The sequence below is a fragment of the Grampus griseus genome, assembly GCF_964374135.1.
Source record: "Grampus griseus genome assembly, chromosome: 17".
Lineage (NCBI taxonomy): Eukaryota > Metazoa > Chordata > Mammalia > Artiodactyla > Delphinidae > Grampus > Grampus griseus.
The window spans coordinates 53,365,994-53,378,940 of NC_139011.1; the positions used below are offsets into that span (position 1 = coordinate 53,365,994).

The 12,947-nt window shown below is 36.1% G+C and overlaps 1 protein-coding gene across 2 annotated transcripts; it reads left to right on the plus strand.

Annotated features, from left to right (window-relative positions):
- Positions 1-549: 549 nt before the first annotated feature.
- On the plus strand, positions 550-9,948 carry CA1 (carbonic anhydrase 1; the record flags this gene model as incomplete). 2 transcript variants are annotated; one of them, XM_082674725.1, is made up of 7 exons in its annotated part: positions 550-586; positions 1,082-1,279; positions 2,616-2,734; positions 5,254-5,349; positions 6,086-6,148; positions 8,728-8,883; positions 9,832-9,948. In XM_082674725.1, the coding sequence occupies 7 exons, from the start codon at positions 550-552 to the stop codon at positions 9,946-9,948; spliced, it is 786 nt and encodes a 261-aa protein (XP_082530851.1). The 2 variants fall into 2 exon arrangements, with proteins under 2 accessions (XP_082530851.1, XP_082530852.1); XM_082674726.1 differs by lacking the exon at positions 1,082-1,279.
- Between the last annotated feature and the right edge of the window lie 2,999 nt (positions 9,949-12,947).

Genomic DNA, 12,947 nt, shown 5'->3' on the forward strand with positions numbered 1-12,947 from the left:
ATTATGAATAATATATATTACAAATAATTAATGATTCTGTTACCTGATTTTAAATTAACATCATGATACTTGTTCTGATCAGCCTGTAAACACGCAAATTATTCTTCTTACTAAATTACTGTTGCTAGTATTGCTTAAGTGTCCAGCAAGGGTAAAAATTGGAAATCTCAAGTGCACAGTCATTTTCAGTTAGAAATTCAAAGAATCATATATGATAATAGTCAGCCATATCTTCTACTAACATGAGAGAAACAGTGCTTGCTTTTATAAAAGGTAAGATTTCCATATTTCTCTCTTACAATATAAGAAAATAAAACAATTGGAACTGACCTTACCCTTGTGGGCTTCTTTTACAATATCTTTTTTTTTTTTTTACATGCATATACTTCCTGATAGGTAGAGATGATGAAATAGTAACCTATTAAGGACAGAGACGGTTCTATAAAAACCCACAAACTGTGGTTTCAGTTGTCTACTGCACATTCAGTTGCAGTTAGTTATTTCAGGTATTATCTTTGTTTTCAGAAAAAGAAAACTAAGTAGAAGATAATGGCAAGTCCTGACTGGGGATATGATGGTGAAAATGGTAAACATTCTTCTGTTCATGTAGATCAAATAACAGCCTCTTCCCTTTTCCAATAAAAGAGATATTGAGCACTTAAAGTACCTATGTAGTCATAGATTAATGGTTTGGTTTGCCTGACTTTGAATTATAATAGCTCTGCATGTATTCTTAGCAGTTGTCCTTTGGGTCATTGTTGTCTACAAAATGCATTCTGTCTCTCTTCCTTTCTCTCCCTCTGTCTCTCTCTCCATATGTGTATATTAGAAATCTATTGCTATAAAGGTAAAATATGTATAGTCTGATCCCACAGACTATGAGCATATTATTTGTATTGACAAATACACCATTTTATAGTATAGCATAGAAAAGGGGCATTCTCAAACACTGAATTTCCATTAAGTTAAACAGAATATCATTTAAGATCCTCAGTAAATCCTAATCTAATAAACAAAGTTATATTCCTAAAACATTGGATTTGATCAAGTTTTGATTGTAAGTGTATGTTTGTCCTGGTAGGTCCTGAACAGTGGGGCAAGCTGTACCCCATCGCAAATGGAAATAACCAATCTCCCATCGACATCAAAACCAGTGAAACCAAACATGATGCCTCTCTCAAACCTATCAGTGTCTCCTACAGTCCAGACACAGCCAAAGAAATCGTCAATGTGGGACATTCCTTCCACATAAACTTTGTGGACAATGATAATCGATCAGGTGAGCCAAAAGACCCTTCTAATTTTTCTTCGACTTTACTGGGGAAATTAAAACAATAGGGCTTTAAGAAACACAAAAGACCATCTGCAGTCTTTTGTGCACATGTGTAATGTTGCTGGAATCTGGTTAGGCATCTTGAATATCTAGAAAATTTACAAGTGGTAAAGATGATTTTGGGGACTCCCAGATCTGTCTTTTTTCAGTCCCTCTCCTTTTCAGGGACACTATTCCATTTCTTCTTGTTTCCAATGTCTTTTTGCTCACTTCACACCCTCTGAATAAACAGTAGCTTTTCAAAAAGGTCTATGGACCATCATGAATATAAAAACTGAAAAGGCAAATATTTTCTAATCGAGATGAGGGTGGAGGAGCCTAGTAGGGAAGAAAAACAGAGGTGAAGAATATATTTATTTGTGTGACCAGAAAAATGGGTCCGTAACTGTGAAGTGCCAGTAAGAAAATGGTCTTGTGTGCATCTTGCATGGAACAATTCTGTGCATAAGTATACTTGTCTATATTCCCCTCTCCTTACTAGGCCATAGTGACTGAATTTTTATCTTCATATCCCAGAATCTAGCACATAGTAAAATTTTCAAAACTGTTTACTGAATAATTTATTAAATGACAATTCCATAAAACAACTCTACTGACAAAAGGCAAAATTTGTTTTAGCACTTTCCTACAAGGTTATGAGCCTAAATTTTAGACACCTTGCAGCTATGTCCATTGTTAGGATTAGGTCTGGTATTATGTGTGTTTTATTAATCATATGATTGGATAGACTCTCTAAAGAAACATGGTCATTCAATGTTAGAATTTTAAAAGTGACCTTACTGTTCTGCTGGAATATTCTTTTGGTCCCTGGCTAGGGATTCTCAACAAAGCTGTCAAGATACCCTCTTGTGTCTTGATCAGTTACAAGGTATGTGTTGAGTAATTTGTTACTAAAAATAAATTACTAAAGATCTTGATGCATACTGCCCACTACTGTCTTTGTTAAAAGAATGAATGAATGAACTTGCAAATTAAAGCAGATTCAAGGAAAGCCCTGTAATCATATAATTCACTCATTTTCCAATATGCTTTCTTAAAGGCAGAAAAAGGTAAAATTACAGCTCATGTGCTGAGAATTATATATAATTAATGCACTATCGTAGGGTGCACCATACATATGAAGACCATCATTGTGGATGTGGGGAAAAAAACCAACAAGATGGAAACTTTGGCGCTACTGTTTGTTTTCATTTCTACTCAATCCAATTTAATGTTAGTTTATATTAAATGCAAAGATAAGCTGGAGCTTATGATTGTAACAGTAATTTCCTTTTTCTTCTAGTGCTGAAAGGTGGTCCTCTCTCTGAAAGCTATAGGCTCCATCAGTTCCATTTTCACTGGGGTGTCAAAGATGACTATGGTTCTGAGCACTTGGTGGATGGAGTCAAATATTCTGCAGAGGTAAGGTAGCTTAAGGAGTGAGAGAGAACTACACTGAGAGTCCTCCCAGAAGCAGCTCCCTTATAAGACTCCATTATAATAGCTCCAAAGGAATGAGCATTCTGGTCCCTGAAAAGCACTCCCAGGCTCCATTAAAATAAAACACAGACACACTGTGTTTGGCAATAGAGGGAAATTTTCATGTGAAAGAGGCAGGTGAACTTGGAGTCAGACTCATGAACCCCAGAATACTCTTTCATTTCAGAATGCCTTGAAAAGTTATCTTGATGTCAGCCTAGCCTCAAGGGGAAATGCTGCTCTCCTTTTAAAACTCCAACCCCCAAATGGAGAACACCATCATTCTCTTCTTATTTAAATGTTCAAGTTTGGACACACCAGTAGCATAGGTGTAGCTAGGCTGGAACACTTCAGTAAGTCTCTACTAAGAGTGCAAGTTTAATCACAGGAGTCATCACAGAGTAGCATACTCTAGATGAGGGTTTGAGGTTCCCTGGCTCAGGCCACTACACTCTGGCCTCTTGATTCACCCCCACATGGAAGTTTGTGATCCAATTCAAGACATTCTGTCTGTATATCCATGGAAAAATAAAGAACATTTGCATCAAACTGTCAACAGAGGGTATGGGAGACTAAAAACAAAGAACTTTTGCTCTTCATATGTATGAATATACAATACATTTGTACCAATATAGACTCGTTGGCTTTTTTATTTTACTTTTATAAAATGAGTTCGTAATACATATAGTTTTCCAACATGCTTTTTTTTCACTTACCAATTTATCATGATCATTTTTTCAAGTCTGTAGGTTTAATTGCACCTCTTCTTTTACTGTCTGTACAATATTTCAGTGTATGCATGTTAGAATTTATTAGCTGAGCCCTACATATGGACAATTACAATGCCTTTTCCTTTTTGTTCTGTTCTTTTTGCTTTTACCAAAAAAAAAAAAATGCTGCAATAAATACATCTGTACATGTATCTTACACCCTAGTGAAAGCAATTATGTAGGGCAAATTTTCATAAGAGGGATTGTTAGGTACAGAGTTATGCATTTTTCATTTTAATAGAGGATTTGGGAATAGTATACAAATATAACTTACTTTATGTTACATTGTAAAGCCAGGCTAATAACTTTCAATGTTGCAGAAATCCATTAAATGTATTTTTCCTATTTCTCCTTCATAAAATTGAAGGTGGACTAAAATCAAATGGGTAGCATCTTTGGGGGAGGACATTTGGTTGTATTTAAGAAATATAAACTGGTGATTCTCTCATTTAATTTGAGAAAAATAAAATTAATCCAGGGTAGAGATGACAGGCACTTAGCCACAAAGTTCAACATATGACAGATGGTGGGATGGAGGATGGAAGGGAGAGCAGGAGAGAGGGAGACGTGGGGAGAAAGAGAGAGAGAAGAGACAAAGAAGAGGGAAAGAGGGGAGGGGCGGGGAGGGCAGGGGAAGAGAGGGCAAGGGAGGGGAGGCAAGAGAAGGGAAGGGAAGGGAAGGGAGGAGAAAGGAAGGGAAGGGAAAGGAAGGGAAGGGAAGGGAAGGGATACATGACATGGAGAGAATTGGTTTGATTTAGAGTGATACAAGTGACCAGATGATCACTTTACATTGGGTGGTCAGGAAAGGATTTTTTCAGAACTGGCATTTGAGTTCAGCCTCAATTCAAGTCAAAATACTGCTGTTGAAAGATTATGGGGAAGGACACCCCAGAGAAAATCAGCAGCTAATGAAAAGACTCAAAGTTGTAAACCAAGTGAAGGGATATAATCTATGAGATGTGCTGAAAGATGGATGTTGATAAATGGAGAAAAGTAAGAAATTAATGACAACTGTTGTATTTTTTGGTTGAGCAATTAGATGGAAGGTGGTGCCTTTTCCTAAGAAGGGAAAATAAAACAGGTCTGGCAAGGAGGAAGTCAAGAGTTCTAGTTTGGCCATATTAAGTTTGAGATTCATATTAAACATCCACGTGGAGATATCAAGAAAGTATCAAGAAGACATACACACATACTTGGGTATACAAGTCTAGAGTTCCACAGAGAGGTTAGGCTGGAGATGTTGGCTTGAGATGTGTCTGGATATGCTCAAGAGAATCTGTCCTTGGCCAAGACTCCAGATACTTCAGGAACCCCTTCTCATAAAGTTATTAAGTACCTCAAGTGAGAGAAAATTAAGTTTTTGTCCCCAAACTAGTTAGCCAGAATTCCTGATCTTCTTATACCAAAGTTTTTTTTTAAAAAAGGAGTAATATTGAATAGTTATGATATTGTGAGAAAAGACATTTTATTTACTGGTTCCAGTATTTTCATTTGCCCACTCTGTTCAGCACACAGGTAACTCTTCTTAAGAGTGAGAACATAGCCCTTTCCATGCCCTGGATGAAGGGTCACATAAGTTTTATCTATCAAAGCCAAGATATATCTTTATATATTAACAAGTTAATGTCTAACTTACTTTTTACTTTCACAATGGTATAAATAACTACTCAACCACATTGTCATTTTTAGCTTCATATAGTTCACTGGAATTCTGCGAAGTACTCCAGCTTTGCTGAAGCTGCCTCACAGGCTGATGGTTTGGCACTTATTGGTGTTTTGATGAAGGTGAGTTATAGAGAGTTACAGAGCTCTGCTAAAACTATTTCTTACCAATCAGACCTCAAAATAGGATGAAATAAGACAAAAGAATATTTGAGTCCTTCTTTTTCTTTTTGGAAAGTTCCCCTTCTACTAATGGTTGACCACAGGTGAACGAACAGTTCCCTAGTGTATTTGAGTTTGTTTTCTCTTGGCTTTTCCCACTTGAAGAGAGAAATAAATTTCAGGTAGAGATGAAATGAGAAGGTGTTGAAGGTGAAGCTAATTTTTTTTTCAGCTCTTCCAAAGTCCCTTTCTTCTAAACTTCCTACCTCATAGAGTCAGGAGTTTATCAGTTTAATGTTTCATAAGAAAAATATATTGAGAGGATTTTTGTCCCATAAAGAAAGTTCAATTGATATTTAAAATGGAAGATTTGTTCACATCCTCTGTAGGAGAGTCCCTGAAAAGTTCTATAGGGAAGTTATTATTAAAGTGGTATATTTGGGTGACTAACTTTTGGAATTATAGTGATTCTAGTTAACCTTTATTGAACACTAACAACATGACATTCATTGTACTAATTATAATTAATAGAACAAAAAGTAGGAGGTTTGTTTTTGTATTACAGTTTTGTTAAATTCCGATATTTTGACTTGCATATTTTTTCTTCAGTTACTGTTTTTAATTGAAAAAAATTAAATAAATAGGATTTGACTTGATAACAATTTTTATCTCACACTTTATTTTTTTTAATCTCCAGGTGGGTCAGGCCAACCCAAACCTGCAGAAAGTACTTGATGCCCTAAAAGCAGTTAAAACTAAGGTAAATAGACTAATTAAGTTAGTTTAAATCAGAGAACAAGAATCTGCAGAACTACAGAAGTCATTTAATTGCATATTTAATGTGAGGAGTAGGAAGGCCGAAGCACAAACTACCAATCTGAAAATCAAGGTACTACTTAGATGTTCCTTGCTTCTGAAAAGGTCTCTGACTCAGATATTTGTTTTATTTTAGTTTTGTTTTTCATAGTTATTGGTCATCTATTTTGGCAGGATGAAGCCTGTAGAAGAATGGGTTTCATAGTTATTCAAATTTGTTTAAAAACTATAACCAACTAAAATGTGAATTTTTTACATCATGGGGAAAGATATCTTTATTTTTATCAATACAAAAATACAGAAGTTAAGGGTATTGTTTTAAAATCCCTTTAATATGCAGTGTCTGATAACCATGATTCCCCCTGTCAGCTTAAAAAAAAAAAGAAAAAAAGATGGATTTTATGATATATTTAACCTTAGCTTTACTGTTTTAATAGCAAATAGTTAAATCATATGTCAGAGATATGTCATTTTCTTTCATTGTATTTTTATATAAAATAAATCTAGTTCATGTTGAGTCTAAAAAAATTAATCTTCAAATGGATATATTATAAAGTGGAAAGTCTGAAGATAAATAAGCACTCAACTCAGGAATATAAAAAATAATATATGAAAAGAAAATAGAAGGAAATAATTAATGAAGATGAAGCAAAACATTAATAAAATAAGAAAGAAAATGAATATATACAAGGTAAAATTTTATTACTAAAATGAAAAGCTGATTCTTTGGATAAAAACAACCAAAAAACACACTTTTGGCAAGTTTGATGATGGAAAAAAAGGTACACATACAAAAAATTTATTAGAATTAAGGGATTGGGTCATAATTAAAGATGTGGTAAAAAGTTTTAAAAGAGAAAAATTTGTACACTTGACCCTTGAACAACATGGGTTTGAACTGCACAGGTCCACTTATTCATGGATTTTTTTTTTTGATAAATACATGCTATAGCACTACAAAATTGGCACTTAATTGAATCTGCTGATGCACAACTGTGGTTATGAGGGATGACCATAAAGTTATACGTGGATTTTTGACTGTGCAGGGGTTCAGCACTCCTGGTTCAGCACTTCTAACCCCCACATTGTTCAAGGGTAAGCTGTATAATACTATACCAGTAAATTTGAAAATTTAGATTAAAAGGATGAATTTCTAGGAAAATGCAGAGAAACTGACTCAAAATGTGAAAGCCTAAACAGATCAAGAATCTAAAAAGAAATTGAAAAAATAGTAAAAATCGTATCTAGTGAAAGAAAACTCTAGGCCCAGACCACTTTATGGGGAAGTGTTACACAACTTTTAAGAAACAATCATGCCACTGTTAACTAAACTGCTCAGATGAGAGGACAGAAAACTTTATTTTGATTTAATTAAATGAAACCTAATACCCAAACCGGGTAAGAACACCACAAAAAGGAAATCATAGGTTAATCGTTCTTAGGAATATAGCTAAAATAAATATTAAAATCAATTACAGCAAATCATATTCAACAGTATATTAAAAGAGTAATGTTTCCAAACTAGTAGACTTTATCCCCAGGATGCAAGGATAGTTTAATATTAGACTATCTTCCAATATAAGTCATTACAGTAACAAATTAAAGATGAAAAACCATATTACAAACTTGTTAGATGCTTGAAAAGCATTTGATAAAAATTCAATGCCAATTCCTGAAGATAAAAAAAAGAAAGAAAACTCTCTGAAAACTTATTGAGCTTAAGAAAGAATATCACATACCAACTTGGATCAAACATCAAACTTAGTAGTGAAATATTTGAAGCCTTTCAAATTCGATCAAGAAAAAGACCAGGGTGTCAACTGTGACCACCACAACTGACCATTACAATAAATGTCCTAATCAATGTAATAAAGAAAGGAAAGAAATAAGAGTACATTTTTGGATAAATATTAGGGAAACAAAGACAAATCTATCCTCAAGTGCAGAGGATATAATCATTGGCATCGACCTGGAAAATACAAATCAAACAGGTAAAAAACAGAATTAATACACAAGTTTAATAAAGTTGACTACATAAAATATTAGCATACAAATATCAATTCATTTTCTATACACCAATATAACCAATCAGAAAAGAAAATAGGAATAAATAGAATGAAGATAAAACATACCAATATACATGTCAATAAATATCTTTACCACTGGAACAGTATCTGGTGTCATTCCTAGAGAAGCAATAAATGTTTTATACTGGAAATTAACTATCTTTTTAAAGAATACAGATAATAAAAACTTTTTGAATCTTTGCTTGTCTTCAACCAAATGAAGAAGGAGGCAGATTGCTCAGTCAAAATTCCAGTGTAGCATATTTTCAATCTTCTATTACTTTTATTGTTTATATCCACAAACACACCAGTCATGAAATACTATATAGTAGAAAAATTGATTAACTTCTTAGCTAAGATCTATCTACCAAATAATATAACATATATGTCATATATGTAATGATGCAACTAGTTTATATCATGATATAATAATATATTACTTTTCTTTTTCTTTCAGGGCAAAAAAGCCCCATTCACAAATTTTGACCCCTCTGTTCTCCTTCCTTCATCCCGGGATTACTGGACCTACCATGGCTCTCTGACTCATCCTCCTCTTCATGAGAGCATAATCTGGATCATCTTTAAGGGAAACATCAGTATTAGTTCAGAACAGGTAGAGTATCAAAGGTGAATGAGTGAGCATTAGAAGTGCAAAGCAGGAATACCATTTCAATTCATAGAATTATTGGGGGAAATTATTATTTCAATTAGATTTTGAAGAGTTCATTTTCCCTTCCAACTGAAAAAGGTTTATTTGTGACATAAGGTCTATTGCATAATCAAAAATAAAAGTGTATTTATAAACACTTTTTTTACTTTATGTAGAAAAAATATATGAGATTCAGAACTCTTGCTATTCTTTTTGCCTTAATAAGGAAAATTCCAACTTTGTTAAATATCTTCCTAAGAGTTTCAAAAACAAGAAAAAACTGGCACTAGAAGTACTATTAAGACTTTGGGGAATTGTGACTCTCAAGTGGCATATTTTGATAGCTAACATGGGTTTTTGTTCTTTTTTGAAACTTAAGCTCGTAAATATTCAACAAAATATCTCATTAATTATTGTTTATAATTATGAAAATAGTAACTACCAATGATTGAGCAACTACTTTTATTAGGTTACTTATGTACGTTTTGTCAGTCAATTCTCATAACAAGCCTTTAGGGCAGGCGGTGTGACCTATTGGTAACTAACACTTCTTGAGCATATGCCATATGCCAAACATCATTCTAAGAACTTTACATGTATTGACCCATTTAGTCTTCACAACAATGCAATGAAATAGTACTATATGGAAACTGAGACACCAAGCAGGTAAGTCTCTTACCCAAGAATGAGAAAGCTGGTATTCTAATCCAGTCAATCATCAATAATTTAAGCCAAATGCCTAGTGCAAAGAAATGTGAAGGAATTTTTGGCTTCCTCCCTTCGTATCTGTGAAACCACTGCAGTCTTCAACCTGATTTTCTAAATATCAGTGCATCAATTATACTAGAAGAAAAGTGTTCTGTGTAAATTTAATAGCTTTTGACTATTTAAATATTTTATCCTCCCTCCAAGCTGGCACAGTTCCGCAGTCTTCTATCAAATGTCGAAGGTGATAAAGAAGTCCCCATTAAGCACAACAACCGACCACCCCAGCCTCTGAAGGGCAGAACAGTGAAAGCTTCATTCTGATGGGCCCAAGAAGAAATTTATCCTCCCTCAAGAAGGGAGGCTCTGCTTCTGATGTAATCCAATAAAGCAAATTTTAAGAAACAAGTTTATTTTAATACTAGCAAGACAGTCTACTTTCAAATTTAATCTGCAGAACTAAAAAGCTTTAATTTTTATTCTTAATGCTTAATTCAAATAGTAATCTGTAAGTTTACAAAACTTGTGCTTAAATTCAAGTCTATTTTGTTGAATTCTTTAATAACACAATTAATTTCTTAGTGATTTGTACTTAATTTCTTAGTTATTTGTATCTCTTTCCATTTTATTCATTTTAATTGAACTAATAAAATAATTGTATCCCTGTCTTCTTGTCTATTATGTACTCTATTTTTAAAAGGCATTAGGTTTCTACCTCATTTACATTCAAGAATTTTAAATGCTTTATTTGCAACATTATTTTGCCTCAAATGTAATAACCTAAGAGTAGCTTGAGATGAAATGTTGAGAATTCATTTGCTTACTCTTGAAGACAAAGACAGCTAGGATGACAATGGATTTAATATTATTATGCTGGGTCCATGTTGCTACCATTTGTATACTCTGTGATAAAAATGATATATTTCATACAGGAAATGATGCTTCTGGTTATCGCTTCCACTCCCCCCCCCCCAACATTAGCAAGTTCATTGTTTTTGTTGGGGTTTTTTCCATTATTATAACTAGTTAGCTAGCATGGAGAATCTGTACTTCAAATTTGGAAGAAAAGTTACCAGTGAATTATTTATAACAATGATAAAGGAATCATTTGGCTTAGAATCATATAGAAATATCACATATGCTTTTAGTCAGATGTGTACTTAACCTGAAGCCATTCTTTCTGAAGCCATATCTACATTCAGAATTCTGCAAATCTTGTGTCCATTGTTTAGTCTTGTGATTTACTTATTTTCTCTTCTCTGAGAAATCATATTAGAGACGAAAGAGCACATCCATTCCAATGTTCTAGTCTTGTCTAATGTCAGAGAATCAGTCAAAACCTCTCAATGACTGTAATCGTACATAGAAAGGTAGACAAAGCAGATTCTTCATAGCTCTGAGGTAGCTTTTGTGTAAAGGCTGTGTTTATTTTGTACCTAAAAATCCTAGGAGACATCTTTTGATATTTTTATTTGGAGCCCAGAATTTAAGTGAATCTTCTTTAATAAAAATGTAATGGACCCAAGTAACACTTCATTTAGCTCAACCCCCATAATCTGTCTATAAAAATAAAATACTTTCTTTGCAAAAGTAATTTGATTGTGCATATTAATATATATTTACCAGATATTGAGAAAACATGAAATGGTTACACCTGTCCTATGACCATCTTATTTCACTTAAGTTACCTTGAAAGGATTTTAATCTAAATTTATCAGTGATCATCATGAAGGCCAAAAGAGGAGTATGAGTTTAATTTAAGAAATATATTTGCAAAAGATGCTCTTGACCTACAATGTTTGAAAGTGTTTTCTGAAAAGAAATTGCGTGGAACACACAGGAATATGGCTTCTGTAGCTGGAGTGTGATCACTGCAGGGGGACCGTCAAGATGGCGGAAGAGTAAGACATGGAGATCACCTTCCTCCCAGAAAATACATCAGAAATACATCTACATGAGGAACAACTCCTAAAGAACACCTACTGAACGCTGGCAGAAGACCTCAGACCTCCTAAAAGGCAAGAAACTCCCCACGTACCTGGGTAGGGCAAAAGAAAAACAGAAAAAAACAGAGACAAAAGGATAGGGACGGGACCTGCACCAGTGGGAGGGAGCTGTGAAGGAGGAAAGGTTTCCACACACTAGGAAGCCCCTTCGCGGGCGGAGACTGCGGGTGGCGGAGGGGGAAGCTTCGGAGCCGCGGAGGAGAGCACAGCAACAGGGGTGGGGAGGGCAAAGGGGAGAGATCCCTGCACAGAGGGTCGGTGCCGACTGGCACTCACCAGCCCGAGAGGCTTATCTGCTCACACACCGGGGAGGGCGGGGGCTGGGAGCTGAGGCTCGGGCTTCAGAGGTCGGATTCCAGGGAGAAGACTGGGGTTGGCTACATGAACACAGCCTGAAGGGGGCTAGTGCACCACAGATAGCCAGGAGAGAGACTGGGAAAAAGTCTGGACCTGCCTACGAGGTGGAGACCATTGTTTCGGGGTGCGTGAGGAGAGGGGATTCAGAGCACCACCTAAACGAGCTCCAGAGACGGGCGCGATCCGCAGCTATCAGCGCGGACACCATAGATGGGCATGAAAAGCTAAGGCTGCTGCTGCAGCCACCAAGAAGCCTGTGTGCAAGCACAGGACACTATCCATGCCTCCCCTCCCGGGACCCTGTGCAGCCTGCCACTGCCAGGGTCCCGTGATCCAGGAAAACTTCCCCGGGAGAACACACAGTGCACAGCAGGTTGGTGCAACTCACGCTGGCCTCTGCCACTGCAGGATCTCCCCGCATTCCGTACCCCTCCCTCCACGAGGCCTGAGTGAGCCACAGCCCCCTAATCAGCTGCTCCATTAACCCCATCCTGTCTGAGCAAAGAACAGACGCCCTCAGGCGACCTACACACAGATGTGGGGCCAAATCCAAAGCTGAACCGCAGGAGCTGTGCAAACAAAGAAGAGAAAGGGAAATCTCTCCCAGCAGCCTCAAGAGCAGCAGATTAAATCTCCACAATCAACTTGATGTGCCCTGCATCTTTGGAATACCTGAAGAGACAACGAATAAGCCCAAAATTGAGCTTGGTGGACGTTGGGAGAAATATATATATATATATATATATATTTCCGTTTTCTCTTTTTCTGTGTGGCTGACAGGGTCTTGGTGCTATGGCCTGGTGTCAGGCCTGTGCCTCTAAGGTGGGACAGCTGAGATCAGGACATTGGTCCACCAGAGACCTCCTGGCTCCATGTAATATCAAATGGCAGAAGCCCTCCCAGAGATCTCCATCTCAACTCTAAGACCCACCTCCACTCAACAACCAGCAACCTACAGTG